This window comes from Oryzias latipes, chromosome 15, assembly GCF_002234675.1.
Source record: "Oryzias latipes chromosome 15, ASM223467v1".
In the NCBI taxonomy this organism is placed as follows: domain Eukaryota; kingdom Metazoa; phylum Chordata; class Actinopteri; order Beloniformes; family Adrianichthyidae; genus Oryzias; species Oryzias latipes.
Window position 1 is genome coordinate 24,372,682 of NC_019873.2, and position 15,635 is coordinate 24,388,316.

Here is a 15,635-nt window from a genome sequence, read left to right on the forward strand (position 1 = left end):
GTGGCTTAGTTACTATCTTTTATTGTTTTACCTTTTCTGAGAAGTCAGAAACATGAGCGGATGTTCTGTGAACTGTTGCAGCAACATAATGGGCTCTAGACTTTTCTTCTGCAGCCTCCTCTTCTTCCTCTAAGCTCTCCTCCTGAATGCTCTCTAAAGTGTGCCAGCGCTCCTCCATGGAGCTGGTTCCCAGGCCACTGCTCAGTGAGTCCATCATTTCCTGAAGGACTGAGAAATCTTGGCCTGAGGAAACAGTCTGGAAAAGCTGCAGGAATCGCTGCTGGAAATTTGGAGCATCCAGATGTTCTGCATCCTCCTGACACACAAGTTGGGAGTTTTCCTTGTTTTTGCTGTTTGAATCGAAGGTGTTCTGGCTCTCGATAACCGAGGAAAGACACAAAGAACTGCTGTCCACAACACCACCAGGTGCATTACTCTTCTGAGAATCAAGAAGCTCTAGATCATCTCTGTCCTTATGCAAAACACTGTCTTTGAGTAGATTTTCATTACAATCCTCTGAAACTATCTGTGAAGAATTAGAATGTGATTCTGAGGAGGTACCTGTAGATGCATTGCAGCTTTCTGAAAGGACATTTGCAGCCACCTGAGAATGGTCAGAAAAGCTTTCATCTACTTTTTTTAAATCTGCCTGGCAGGAAGACCCTGCATTTTCTTCTGTTATTGGATGTCTAAAGGAAATGTCTGGTGGATCAGAGCACAGTGCATTTCCATTATCATTGCTCGTCTCCTGCCATGATGCAAAGTTCTTCCCAGAATCACCAAAAACCTCACAAGTGCCACCATGTTGTCTTGGAAGGGAAAGACTCTCATTCTGAAATTCAGAATAATTTCTTTTACTGTTTGAACCCACAAAATCTTCATCAGTCTGTATTGAATCCGTCATATCACATCGCATGTGACTGATGTCTTCTGCATTCAGGTTACTGAGAGCAGTTGGTGACTGAGATGAAGAAAGAAGCTGAGGAGGAGTTAAAATTTCAATCTGAGCGTTCTGAAAACAGCAAGGCTTTGGTTCAACGATGAAGTCGGCTCTCAAAAGAGGCCCCGGTTGCTGAGGTGAGGCAATTCTATTGCTATTTTCCGTACAGCGTATGTCATAGTTGCTACAATCCTCTAATGGAGACATGACTCCATCTGCATGTAAACCCCAGGAGCAGGAGGAGCACTCTCCACTCCTAGCTGGATCTCCATCCAAAGATGAGCGAGCATCACTTCTGTCAGTTTCTGTATTGTTTTTTGCACACATATCATTATGGAATGATGGGACCACAAAAAGACCAGCATCCAATCCATCAGTGAGAACATCATCAGTGGGGGGGCTGCTTGACTGGCATGAGGGGAAAGCAGAGGTGATGTGTTGACTTTGTGTGTCAGAACAGACATAAGGGGTTAATACCGACTCTGTCAAAGCAGAACTGTCTACCAAAGTTCCGCTGATGCCAGCTCCTCCTGTCAGGTCCTCACTGATTATGAGCATTGAGGTACCATTCACGGCCTGAGGACAACAGTCTGCTGGTGTCTCGCTCCAAGAGGACGGTGAGTTCATTTCATGCTGATGAGAGTGATGCTCACGGTCTGTTCTGGTTTCTGACTTTTTCTCGTTGTCTATATCTGCACTCTCTGAGTACTCTTTGGGTGAATCAAGGAACATGACAGCAACTTTCCTTTCAGGCGGCTCCTGCACATTTTCGGCTTTATGAAAATGAGGTAAGAATATCCTGCCGCCCTCCGAAGTGAATGCAAAGGTGTTTCCATGGGAATAAACGCTGTTTTGAGGATCAATGTTATTGTTTTCAGATGATACAATAGGAAATAGATCACTACTTTGATTGCATGGAAACGTAGATAAGTTTTGTAGTATTTTAGTTGGGTTTGACCGATTCAGACCACATGCTGTCTCCTCCTCAGCCTTTAAAATGCACATTTCTTCAACTAACTGTGGCTCATCCAGCTCAGGGGCAAACTTTACATCCACTGCTCTCCTGTTAAAAGCTTCTGTGAAGTCACAATATCCCTCAGGATCTTTGTCTGAAGGACATCCTGCTGCCCTTTGGCCATACATAGATGGAACAGAGTAATCAGATGGGCTTTCTTTCTCCTTTAGGTGATCAAAGGACAAAAACTCAGTCTGACTGTTATCCACCCTCACTGATTTACTAAAGTACGGTTTCTGAAGGGAAGATGTAAATGATGACTCAGAATCAATCACATCACATTGTGACTTCATGGAGAATTTTGAAGATCCTGATATCTCTGGAGATGATTGACCATCAAGGCTGAAACGGTTTTCAAACTCAAATTCTGATTCATTTTTGTATTTTTTCTGTTCTGAATAATTTAAGCTATTCCAGTTGGAACTGTCTTTTGATTGGCCTTCATCTTGCACCATGGGTTCTATTGTATTTACACTGCCTCCATTATCCAGCACGTCAGCTGTAAAAGGCTTTGCATCAAACCTTTTGGTTTTAGTGCTTACAGAGGAAAAACTGTGTGGCTCAAATAAAAGATGTGAGTTTTCATCAAATGTCATGTTAACGTTGTCCTTAAAAACATCATCTGAATAAAAAGTGTTCTCTATTCCTCTGTTGAGGTGTGAAAGCATCTTCACACCAGTGGGCTTCAAGTCTTCAAGAAAAGCCTGAGCCACTCGAGTCAAATGACTGTCGAGGATTAGCACCCTCTGAGCCGACTTTAGATCGATGTAACTATTGATCATCAGGTGTGAAATGAACAACTGCTCTACCTCTGTGGGAGTGGGTTTACTCACCTCTGCACCCTCAGAACTACACTGCCATCCCTCAACCGATACGTTTTTATGTATGAGCCAAGATGAAAACTTTTCATTAAGGTCATTAATATCAGGAAGCTCATCAGGAATCTCAAGAGATTTCAGCACCTCTGCTGCGTGAGCGTCGATGAAACCATTGTGAACAGCAGTAGTGAAATCCATCACCTCTGAATACTCTGGAATATAAAACGCTGCCATTTTTACTGGATTACTCAATAGTCCACTGCTGATCACATTGATTTGTTTATCATGCTGGAGGGAAGTGATCATGGTTTGATCAGACTTTGGCAAAACAAGCCCCAAAAACTGCTGCTGGTGTCCCAAAACAGTGAGCCAGCAGCTGCAACTCATCAAATCACACTGAACAGCTGCATCCACCCTCAAATTAACACCCCCTTGAGAGCTTTCCTCTAACACATTTCTATCTTTTTCTCTACCTACACCTATCTGACCTGAAAGCTGCCTTGATGGGATTTTCTGATCCTTTAGGCCAACATTTACAGCCCTTAAAGTCTTTACATTTCTCTCTGGTTCATTCGATTTAGGCCTGCTGAGGCAGGTTAGTATCATTCCTTCAATGTCACAAGGTTCCAACTGCTTTTCAAGAAGAAAAAGGTTTTCATCAAAACCATGATTTATCTTCTGTCTCTGGAGTATTTCAACATACAGAGAAGCGGGAATGAGACTGCACTCAAAAGCTTTGTCCAGGGTCAGTGTGTCTCCTGTGTACCACACATCCACACCATCTGCCTCCTCACTGATCTCTATGACCTTAATGACCAGTTCTTCACATTCAAATCCTTTCCTTGCTGCTGCCACGTCGGACAGGGACACAGAAGAAATGTGCAAACTTTGTATGCATTTGTCTGCTTCGTACTGTGAAGGGTGCTTTGGTGCAGACTGGTACATGACATTTTTTTCACGGTCCATATGGTCATTTGTCCCAGACAGAGAGGGGTTGGGGGTCATGATGGACTCTGGGAAAGCGGCCCACGTTACTTCATCCATCAAGCATTGGGTCGTTTTGAAGCCCTGCAGAAAAATGTAAAATGTCAAGTTACTTGACAAGCTTTGACTTGATAAAACAAAATATTTCAAAGCAAGACAAAATGTATACTCACCATCATACAAACATGAGCATGTTAAAAGTTTGTGCAGGAGAGCAAGAATATGACAGGATTGCATCAGGAAAAGGAACACACAACACTGTTAAAGCTGTCATGCACCTGAGACTGCAGGATCCAGCGTCTTGCAAAAAGAGTGTAGTTAGTCAGATGGCACAGGTAATGCCGTCACAGTAAACCACATGAAGCTCAAGGAGTCTTTTTCATCTTTTTTCAAACCAAATGCAAGTCAAGCATGTTTACAGCATACTTTTTGAGTTGTAACTAGGCTGAAGGTACAAGGCAAAACTATCCAGGAGGTTCATGGTTAGTCATGCAATAAAACATCAGGGGGTCTACGAAGGGCCCAACCTCATCTGCAGAGTTTGTCTGATCGGAGCATTGCTGGCAAAGTTCGCTGTAAGCCTCACTCAGAGCCGCCAGTTGCTCCTCTGCCTTCGTTCTATCTTCTTCTGTCATTCTGTAAGAGGAAAAATAAAAACTGCAGAATGGAAATATATTTAAGAAGCTCGTCAGAGCAAAGACACTTACTTTTCACCGTGTTTGTTGAGCATCATTTGCGTGCCCTTGAGCGCTTCTGCAACTTGCTCTTTTTTGGCAACCATTTCCTCAACGGACACCTAAACCCAAAAATCCTGATGAGTTCATATCATACACAGCAGAATAGCTCCAGCCATGTTTTATTACCATTTTTATGATTTGCATACAAAAACATAAAGTATATAAACACACATAGGAATTGATGCTTGTAAATAGTGATGCATCTTCTTGCAACTGCAAGAAATAAATCAATGTAGCAAAATTTATAGATTAATTGAAACAAACAAAAAAGTTAAAACTATTAAAACTGCTTTGTAACCAACAAAATGCTTGATTTTTACAGTCAGAATTTGATTTTGAGTTTTGCTTATAATCTTTTTATTTGCTTCATTTCACAGCAAAGTGTTAACATATTTTACATGAATTTCAGTAACTGTTTGTAGCAAAAATCCATAAAGAGGAACCAAAATAGGTTCTAAACAAAGTAATAAACTGAATAGTTGCCACTATTGAATGTACAATGAATACAATTTAAGAATTAACTAAACAAATGAAAAATGTCAAGTTGCTTTCGGATTTTCTTTATATTTTACATTTTTAAGTGTAGTTTTTACACGCAGGGCAGAAAATTTGGAGATAATGTAAAAAGAAGGGGAAGAAACTTGTTTTTTTAAAACATGTTTTTTAGGAGAATACTGGCTTTTTATGATAACTTTGACTGCTTTAATAAATGGAATCAGAATAATAATCAGTATCTCCAATGTAAAAATATCCACGTCATATGCAAATACTATGTTTTGGGGCCAACGAATTCACAAATAAAAGTGCAGTTCCTGAAACGTGAGTGCTTGTGCCACATATGGTTCTTTTGTTATGTATTATTGTTCTGATACAATAAATGTATAATTAAGTGTTTAAAGGGGAAATAAATAAATTAGAATTTCTCCTCACAGTAAAATATATTTAAAGTCAAAGGTAGAGAAAGATTTTATTAGAAATCACACACTATGACAGAAAAAGATCTTTATATTTGGATTTCTAGAGGACATATAGGCTCTGACAACATCATAAACTACTGGGCATATGAACTCATTTATTACCTTGGGCTTATTTGAAGCATCTGTGTTGGCATTAGTATCTTTCAGGGCTTTTGCATCATTGTTCACGGTTCGTTTCACATCGGACATCCAGTGTAACAGCTTGCTAACCTTATCACCATGCTCTCTCTTCTCCTCATCAACAGATCTCTAGAATCAAAACAAGTGGGTTTTAACATGACTATCAGCTCTTCAGTAAAAGCTCAGATACTTAATGTCATCATCTTACAACAACGAAGACAAAATGATCAGTTACATCAACCTAACAATAGTAGAAATAATTGGAAAAAACAACAAGAGATTTCATCTGCAGGATTTACTTTAATACTCTCAGTAACTATATATTTAATTGTTTATTTATATGCCCAAACATAATGAAACGTTGATTTGGCTCCAAATCCATGAAGTTTTGTAGCCTCCAGTAACCTTAAACCAGTGTGGCAGTCAAACACGCTCCGTTCAAGCGCCTCTTTAAAAGTCATTCTCCTCTTGGTCTTTGGACAGCTGAGGGCCTTGGTGTGATGCTTTTCATCTTTGAGACTACTGGCAATAACTTTGTCAACAAGGCCCCTCTGAATGGCTTCCTCAGGTGAGACCCTGTCATGAGTAACGGGGTCTATGGGCCCCCCAGTCAGCAGCTGAAATTCAATACAGCGGAAAGCAGCATTCTTAGGGAAGAGATTTTCCTGGGCAGCCTGGGAAACTGTCAAAGTCTTCCCAGTCAAAGGGTCAACAATGCCATTATATGCCTGCTCAAAGGGTTGAAGTTGCTGATTTAATCCCTCATCCACAAGACCTCTTTTGAGAGCATCACAGAGGGAAAGTTTTTCCCCAGACGATGGGTCACAAATGCCACCAGTGCAGGCCTGAGACTCCAAAAGTCGTAGGGCAGTGGCTCTGTCTGTGAGCCCCTGCTGAAATCCCTGCAGGATGGAGAGCCTCTTCTTTTGAGTGACATCCCATAAACCAGCAATGGTGCTGTTTACATCTTCCACAATGACCATCCTGGAGAAAATAATGTCAACAATCTCGTAGATACTTAAAGCTCCGCTGCGATAGCTTTCAAGCTCAGACGCTTCCAGAAACCGCTGACTTAGAGCAGACTCAAGACAAATCTGACGACCACTTCTGTTATCTGTGATGATGTGACACAGATTTCCACTGGGGTCAGTTATGGGCTTTTCCTGCCATTCACTTTCCAACCTAGACAGAGACAAATATGTCTTCTTGTCAATGTGCTTTCCTTTAAAGGCTTCGTGTGTTGACATTTCAGATCCGCAGCTGCTGTTCACAACTGACACTTTATGAGGACTGAGTGGAGATGTGCTCGTTAGGTGCCTCTCACCAAATGGGGTGAGAAACACTCCGCCATCAACGTCATACAAACATGTCTTGAGTACTTCAGAGTAGTATGCTTTCTGTCCAGTGTCAGGGTTGTGGAAGCCTCTGGGGTTACTCACCGGATCATAGAGACTCTGCAGAATCTCTTTGCTCAAAAGACCCTGCTCTACTGCAATGCAAGCTGGCACCCTGGTATGAGTCTCAGGGTTTATCAACCCCCCTGTTGCTACCTGCACTTCGAGAATCTGTCAAGAATCCTTTCCTCCATTGCTTGAAAGACAGACAGCATTCTCCCTTTATGCACGTAGCCCCTCACAGCTTTCTCTGCCTCAATCAGTTTATCTTTCATGCATGCATCAATGATTCCCATCTCCACAGCCTCAGCAACTGAGTGTATTTGTCCTGTGGCCAAGTCTGCTAGACTCCCTGTTGCAGCTTGAGCCTCTAGAAACTCAAGTGCATACGTCTTTGCGAGGAACCCCTTTTCAGCAGCTTCTATGAAGGAAATTTTTTTCTTGCTTGACTCTACATAAACTCCAGTGATGGCAGTTGGTTTGTCAATGGGCTGAACAAGCAAAGCTTCCACCTCTGCCGGTGTGATAAAGCCCATCTCTAACTTTCTCAAAATCTCTTCATCTACGAGTTGATATTTGATCAGGTACTGAATGTTTGTGCTCCATTTGACTTCTGGTAGCTTTTGGGAAGTGGCTTCAACGTGTTTGGTTCCAAAGTTTGCTGTACTCTTATCTAATGAGCTCACACTTTCGTGGATCTCTATGGTTTGATACATTCTCGTCTTGCTGATGTTAGTTCTGTTTGTTTGCTGGTCTGTTAGTCCACAGAGTGACATGTATCCATGCGAGGAGACGGATGCAGGCTGACTTGATGTGATGTCACTCTTGTAAGTTGTTTGTCGGACGTCTTTTGGTTGAAGTGTGGGAGTTTGATAGATAGAGTCCTCTTTCTGGACTTGCTTTTTTTCCTCCAGAACATTTCTTCTCTCCGTTGTTGTTGTCTGTGGATGTAAGATGGGTAAACCTTTTAGGTTCAGTGTTAAAGTCATCATAGAATGTAGGTTAAGCATGTAAGTCAAATATGGCAGCAACCATCATTGTTTGGTGTATTAATACATAAGCAACTTCATTCATACCTTTTTCATTTTAAGTTTTTCGTCTTCCATGATGGACTTTGCAGTTTTACTGACGGGCGCCGTTTTCTTTGCCATGAGAACATCTGTCTTGCTGTTTGTAACGTTCTGATGACCTTTCAGCCCTTCCACGTTGACGGATGAAAGGGCCTCCTGAAGACTTTTCACTTCTCTTGCATATAATTCTATTTGCTCCCGCAGAACTCTCACTTCGTTTTCTTTAAGTGTCAGTTTACGCTCGCTCTCTGCCACCAGCTTTTCAAACTTTGTTATCTCAAATGTTTGCTGGTTACTGAAGCTTTGCAGGGCAGCAATTTTTGAGCTGAGTTGAAGTTTTTCATTCTCAAGTTGGGCGATATCTGACTTTGCTTTTGACAAATCTTGTGCAAGTATTGTTTTTTCTTCCTGCAGCTTCTCCTGTTTCATTTGCAACTCTTGGTCTACTTGTTTTGATTCCACTGTGGTTTGGTGCACCATTTTTGTCAAATGCACATCTTGTTTAAAATAATTGTTCAGCATCAAAGCTAATTCTGCACCACTGGACTGTTTGCTTTCTCTTATGATCTCAGATTGCAGTAAGGTTAGTTTTTTCTCCACCTCTGTCTGCATGAGCCAGAGCTGCTTTTCGTAGCCCTCTTTTTGGAGTTCGAGTTTACCCTTTAGTTCCTCCAGCATCATCTTGCACTTGTCCAGTTGTAGCTCCATCTGCTGGGATTTCAGCTGAAGAGCAGAGTTTTCTCTTTGCTTTTGCTCTGTGTCTGCTTGGGCTCGTTGCAGATTCTCCTTCAGTGTTTTGACCTCAGATCCCAACAAGGCGTTTTTGTCTAACATATCAGATTTCTTCTTCTTCAGGATTATGTTCTCGTGGTGTAGATTTGATCGGGATTTCTCAGTACTGGATGTCAATTCTTTGACAGCCAGACTGGTTCTCTGAAGCTCAGTCTCTAGTTGTTGGATTTTGAATTCTTTTGATTTTCTTTCTTGAGTCTCTCGAATCAGTTCCTCTTTTGATTTTTGCAGAGAGGAGCTCAGTTCAGAGATTTTGGCATTCAAGCTGTCAGCTTTTCTTTCTGCTACTTTCTTATCATTCTGAAGAGTGTGGATTTCTTTCTTTAGGTTTTCAGCTACTTTCTCTGAATTACTGGATAAACCTTTTAAACTGTTCTTATGACTAAAAAGCTCATCTTCTAACATGTTAACTTTGTTCAGAAGCTTTTGACTTTCATTTGATTGCTTTTGCAGCTCTGCATTTTTATTCTTTAGCATCTCATTTAAATTATTTATCTCTTCCTTTTGCATGTGGATCTTCTGGTTTGCTGCATTCTTCTCTAAAAGGAAAGAGCTGACCTGCAACTTCAGAGATGCTATTTCCTGCTCGTAATTTGAAATGTTTGAATTAAGGGATTTGATTTTTTGCTGCAGCTCGTTTATCTTCTTTGAATCGTCGCTGTAATCTTGAAGCCTCAGCTGAAGCTCATGAGTGGTGTGAGATCTTTTGTTCAATTCGTCCTCAATAATTCTGACTTGTGACTTGGTACCCTCTACTTGAGACTTGAGGATTTTGATCTGCTGATCTTTGCTCTCGACTTCCATCGACACCTGATCAAGTTTAGCTCGCGCATTCTTTAGGTTCTGCTCCAACTCCAAATTTAATTTTTTCAGCTCATCATTTTTTCTTTGCAGCTGATTTGCAACCAAATCACTTTTTTGAAGTTCTCCCTCAAGGTTTTTACACTTGAGCTTAAGCGACTGCTCAGATCTCTTCATCGTGGCGTTTTCTTCTGTAGACGTCTGGAGCTGTTGTTTCCAGTTCTCTAAATCACTCCTTAAAGACCTGATCTTTTGTTCAGAAAGTGATCTCTCTTTTTCCAGTGACTCCATCTGGATCTGGAGGCCTCTGATTTCACTGTCAGATGAGACGTTCATCCTCGTCAGCTCATTGCACTTGTACTTCAGCTGATCTATTACGGCCTGTTTGGAGGCAGCTTCTTCCTCCAGGTTGTTTATTTTGTAGCTGTTTTCTTGCTCAGCGGAGCTTTTCTTCTGCAGCTCTCCTTGGGTCATTTTCAGCTGCTCTTTCACACCTTCAACTTCAGTGCTCTGGAAGAAAACGCTCTGCTCCAAGGAGGACTTTGCTCTTTGAAGAGAGCGGATTTCTTCTTGAAGTTCGCTCACAGACTTCTTGGTGTTTACTGTTTCCTGCTGGAGATCATCTGATTTCTGCCTGAACTGCATCCTTTCACTCTCCATGTCCATCTGGAGCTTCTTTAGCCTGTTGTTGCTATCGTCTAACAGTTTTTTATAACTTTGAGCCTTCTCTTCTGCCATCTCTGCTTTTTTCTGAACAACAACAAGTTCCTCTAGCTTCTGCTGCAGGACATCCTGCATTTCAGCCAGCGATGACTTGAGTTCACTATCTTTTGTTGGCTGGCTAAGTCCAGTCGGCTGCAGACTGTTTTTAGCCTGAAGTTGACTATGAAACTCTTCTTCAGCTGCAAAGCTGCCATCCTCCTCAGCAATTATTCTCTGGTGTTTCTGTGTACTTTGAACTTGGTCATCAGTTTCTTTCTTCAGGAGGTCCTCGAGTTTCTTCTGAGTCAAAGACCATGTGGCCTCTGCTTGTTCGATCTGTACTTTTGCGTGCTTTAACTCCTGCTCTGTGGCCGTTTTGTCTTTCAACGCAATCTCTAACTTGGTGTGATACTGATTAAGGTCATGCTCAAGCTGTGCCTTCTGAAAGTTTAGATCATGTATGGTTTTGCTTTGTGTTTCCAGCTCTCCTTCCAGCTGTTCCACGCGAGCTTGCTTTTCAGTGAGCAAGGATTCCTGCTCCTCAACTTGCTGCTTTAGTCGTCTAATCTCTAAGTCCCCTGTGGTTTTCAGGAGCTCCATGCTTTCTGCCTTTTTCACATTCTCTGCTCTCTCAAATGCTTTTCTGTTCTAAAAGGCAAAAAACACAAGTCATCCACGGACTCAAAATCATGAGAAAATGGCAAAATAAATGAAAAAAACTTTTCAAGAGTTTTTAATTAAATAAACAAAACTAAGGAAAAAATGTAACACTAAAAAAGTAATCATTATCAAACAACATTTTTAAACAATAAAACTCTTGAAAAGTCTTTTGGATTTTTTGTGCCTTTGCTTTTCCTTTTCTGCAAAGGAATCCATTAGCAATATTCCCCCTGCATGCCACCTTCACCAGCAAGGAATGACCACCCATGCAGACTTTTGCTCTTATGTGTGATTCCTTTGCTTCTCTGCTACAAATCCTCTTCACCCATCATCAGCTGATGGGTCCAAAAGCAGCAGGAGATAAAGAGCAAAACTACACTTTATACTAGTAAACCCTGTTGATAGCAGCAAAGAAGACCTTTAAATCATGCAACATGTGAAAATTACATCCCAAAAAACAGCAACAAAATAAAACACAGAAATTAAAATAAAAAATTAGGTAATTCAAACCTAAAGTTTACCTCTTCATCTTCAGCTCTTTTGAGTGTTTCGCTGGCAAACTTCACATACTGTGTGATGAGAGTCACAAGAGCAGTGTAGCGGGTTCGCAGATCCATAAACTGATCCATAAACCAAACAAAACGTCTGTCACTGAATATGCTCCATTCTGCCACAACACTGAAAACAAACATGGTTGCAGTCGGAACGCTGTTTTTACCTCCTGCTGGATGGCATCTGAGGAACTCTGCATCCTGCGTTTCTTTAGGGGAGATTTGTGTTGCGAGTCCACCATTGCTCTAAATGTCATCAGCTGAAGTTCATAATCCTAATTTATACAGAATAAGATTAGATCTTACTTCTTTTATTTATTTTAAATGTTCCCTTTGAAAATAGTTGAAAAACAAAGGTACCTTAATAGCACATGAATATTGCTCTGAGTACTTCTGACACATGTCGATCTTGCTCTGTTTTTGTTCAATTTCAGAAACAAGCACCTGCAAAAAATACAAATGTTAATGTCTTGTACAAAACGCCTTTGTGAATCAGTGCTGTGTTACCTTTTGCTTGTTCAGCAGCTCAGCCAGAGCCTTGCTGTCATCGGGTTTGTTTTCTTGGGCCTTCAGCTGGGCTGTTTCCAGTTCTCTAATCCATTCATCAACACTGCTGTAGGACTCTCTGTAGTGCTTCAGTAATTTACTAATTCCATCCAGATCTCGAAGCCTATAAAAAGTAAAAAATACATTTCTATGTGCAAAATCCGCAAAAAATATAATTGATAAATGATTTTAGCAGTAAAAGTAAACAGAAGCTGCAATGACCTGCCGTCAATCTGTGAGTGAATGCTCTGCCACCTCTCACTCAGCTGATCAGCCTTCTCCTTGTGCCAGTCGAGGTCGAAGTCGCGCTCGTTGTGGGCCTTAAACATGCGATCACTGATGACCCGAGCTTTCTGCAGCTCGTCCTCCATGTCGTGGAATACTTCCTGCCTCTCATCAATCTCTGCACGCCATTGCTATGATAACACATAGAATCGTTACTCCTTCAACTTAGAACTGCAAAAGAGCTGATCCATCTATAAACATCTTTATGGTGTTACCTTAAGTGTAGAAATTACGCTTTCAATGGATCTGATGTCTGAGTTCATGGCGTCCTCCTCGTAGAGTTTCGACTCGTACGTCTTAACATGAGTCTCTGCGTTCTGGCTGTGCTTCACCACTAAACTCACTGTTTTCAGTCTGCAGAAAGCAGGAAGCATATCTTTTTACCTCCAATCTTTAAACATATTTTTGTCTAAATTACCAGAAAAAGGCTTACTTGTCCATATAAATGGAAGACATGGAAGACACTTGGCCCATGTTCTGAAGGAGGGTAGAGAGTTCGGATGAAAGCATCGACACAGACGGAGAACCTGCAGCCTGCCTGAGGAAAAGGTCACACTTCCCCTTCAGGACGTCCAGATCCTCTTTCAGCCTCTCCAGCTCAGCCATCTTTCTCTGCAGAGACACATGTCAAATCAATGAAACAGATAACACCCTGGGGGATTAAATAAAACGAAAAGATGGCAGGATGCTCACCTCATGCTCTGTGATGCGCTGCAGACTCTGCTCCAAGTCGTCCCTCTCCAGCGGTGTGCGGATCTGTCTGATCAGGTGTTCCTCATGAGCCTCCAGATGCATACGGAAGTTGCGGATTTCTGAGATGTAATGATTGTTAACCGACTCCTCATGTTCCTCTGTTGATAAAAAATTCAGTAGATATTTTATTTTTATTTTATAAGTTGATTTTCATGACTTTTTACCATCTATTTCAATAAGATAAAGTCTTGAAAACCTACGCCATGATAAGAACCTGTTTAAGAAAATGGGAGGGGTTATTTTATGTAAATAACACATATTTGCCAAACAAATCAGCACACAAATGTCACTTTTTTACTACCACATCTCCTGTTTATCTGCATATTTGCATCCAAGTATAAACGTTACACTCACAGTAAAGTCAATCTCATCTTTCAAAGCTTAAAAAGATGCTGACTTAAAAATCTGAAATGCTTTGTTTGGAATGGAAGAAAAAGGAGGGAGGAATCTGAGCCTTGCCTCTCTCAGCAGATCTAAGGAGTTCTTGGTAGTACTCCTTGCAGCCTGCCACATCTCTTTCAAGCTGTGCACAATCAGCCACAGTGAACACCTCTGACTCCTCACTGTCCTCCAGGAACTCGTCAAAGTGGGACTGCAGGCTGCTCAGGACCTGCTGGTGCTCACCGGGCAGCATCGTCTTTATCTATAGTTCATAGGAAAGGGCAAAGGTGAAGCAGGAATTTGCATTCATTGGTTTTCTCTTTGGTCGGCCATATAACTGAGACTAATGATCACCAAAAAGGATCAGCTGGTAAATAATCACTGTCTAAAGAGAAATCGGATAGATAAACGTACCGAGGACACATTCCAGTTGCGGATTGCACGTATGTCTCCCATTAGATAGTGCCAAGACACCACACTTTTCATGTTGATGTGGGAGTGGTGCCACAAGGCCAAGACGTTCTGATACAGCTGCTCAGTTCTGCAGGAAATGTACAGTAAGTAACAAACTTGCCTTGATTAAAAAAAACTTTTCAAATGTGGTACATGTAGCCATGAATCTCACTTTGTTGCCATGTCAATAGCCTCTTTGTTAGGGGGTGGCACAGTAAAGCACACAGAGGGAACCATTGCCTCGTTCCCAGCTGGATTGATGACTTTCCACTTGGCTCTGTGAGAATTATTGGCCAAAACGCACTCATCGTCTTTGTAGATGGTAATCTAAAGGAGTTTAAGCAGAAAATTTAAATCCCTAAAAGGACTTTTCTTTTTTTTAAACTGTTTTGTCAGATAAGGCTGTACCTCTATCTGACGGTAGTCACAAATAGCTTTGACAGGAATGGAGCATCTAAGAGGACTCTCTGGGCTCCTGGGTCTGAGCTGAACAATGTTTTTGGCTCTACCCACCAACCCAGCAACAGTGCTGCGGTACTGAAGAAGCTGCTCTTTTTCATCCTGAAAACAGCCATTAAAACATAGATTTTCTTGAATTTTTTTACTTGTAACTTCCACTATAACCATCACACACTTGTGTTTACCATGGACTCTTGAATGAGATCTTCCAGTCTGTGTAGACTGCTTGATCGATCGCAGCTGTACTTTCTCTGAATGGAGTCTTGCAGATTTTTAAGGTAGTCCATGGACTCCTTGGCATCACTGAAAAACTGAATGAGACAAAAAGGGATGCTAGATGCGACAACACAAAAAAATGGCATGTTGTTGATAAACTGAAACAGTTGCAGGCACCTCAAAATAAACAGCGTTCTCCTTAAGGTGCTGTTCCACACATGAGCAGAGCTGTAAGATCCAACTCCACTGAGTCTGCAGCGCAGCTTTGTATGCCTGGAAAGAAAACCACAAAGGCAGACAGCCAGGAAATTACAACATGACATCATAATCTTTCAGAGTAATACCAGCTCTAAACACTAACTCTCATTCTGACTGCAGAACAGAAAGCGGGACTTACTTCAATCGTCAGCCTGGCAGGGTGGTTCTTGAACATGAGGCGCTCTGCCTTGTCCTGTACAGACTTGATGGCCTCCTCTTTTTCATCCAACTCCCTCATCAAATCCTTAGTAGACATACAACCCTTGTCTTTAAAAGCTGCACACAACTTTGATTGCAAAATAAAGTAAAACAAGAAAAAAAGAATGGTTCTTGTCTTTGCAAATGACATTTTTACTGAAAACCAGAACAACTCACAGCATGGTAGTCTCTCTTTTTGGAAATGCTGCTGTTGCGATCGCTCCAGTCAAAGGCCACCTCCTCTTCCTCCTTTTCATTCAGCCAGATCAATTCTTGAGTTGCTTGTGACACAAAGTCGTGCAAGTTCTCCAGGTTGTTTTGTCGTTCCCGTGAGCAGCTCTGAAGGAAAAGCACATTCATAAAGTCAAACTTCCAATGGAATCATTTTGAAATCAAAAGAAGAGGTGAACAGCTTGTTTACCAGCAGCCTTTCATACTGCCTCTCCAGTTTGTTAAGTTTGTCAGAGTAATTCAGCTTCAGGGGTAAAGTCATCTGAATCTGAAAATAATAACAAAAAAGGAAGG

General features: G+C 41.4%; 1 protein-coding gene across 7 annotated transcripts in view; it reads right to left on the reverse strand.

Annotated features, from left to right (window-relative positions):
- The window catches only part of dst (dystonin), a 92,205-nt gene that overhangs the window by 41,805 nt on the left and 34,765 nt on the right, over positions 1-15,635 (reverse strand). For 6 of the 7 annotated variants that reach the window (XM_023963637.1, XM_023963631.1, XM_023963632.1 and 3 more), the window contains 21 exons: positions 15,532-15,609; positions 15,288-15,449; positions 15,052-15,156; positions 14,832-14,927; positions 14,624-14,749; positions 14,388-14,540; positions 14,152-14,306; positions 13,941-14,067; positions 13,605-13,788; positions 13,086-13,243; positions 12,826-13,004; positions 12,608-12,746; positions 12,330-12,523; positions 12,069-12,231; positions 11,922-12,005; positions 11,729-11,836; positions 11,532-11,630; positions 5,574-5,720; positions 4,465-4,553; positions 4,285-4,393; positions 32-3,841 (listed from right to left, as the gene is read on the reverse strand). In XM_023963637.1, coding sequence (XP_023819405.1) covers positions 32-3,841; positions 4,285-4,393; positions 4,465-4,553; positions 5,574-5,720; positions 11,532-11,630; positions 11,729-11,836; positions 11,922-12,005; positions 12,069-12,231; positions 12,330-12,523; positions 12,608-12,746; positions 12,826-13,004; positions 13,086-13,243; positions 13,605-13,788; positions 13,941-14,067; positions 14,152-14,306; positions 14,388-14,540; positions 14,624-14,749; positions 14,832-14,927; positions 15,052-15,156; positions 15,288-15,449; positions 15,532-15,609 — 6,465 coding nt within the window. The remainder of the gene's footprint in view (positions 1-31; positions 3,842-4,284; positions 4,394-4,464; positions 4,554-5,573; positions 5,721-11,531; positions 11,631-11,728; positions 11,837-11,921; positions 12,006-12,068; positions 12,232-12,329; positions 12,524-12,607; positions 12,747-12,825; positions 13,005-13,085; positions 13,244-13,604; positions 13,789-13,940; positions 14,068-14,151; positions 14,307-14,387; positions 14,541-14,623; positions 14,750-14,831; positions 14,928-15,051; positions 15,157-15,287; positions 15,450-15,531; positions 15,610-15,635) is intronic. The other variant, XM_023963636.1, reaches the window with a different exon arrangement.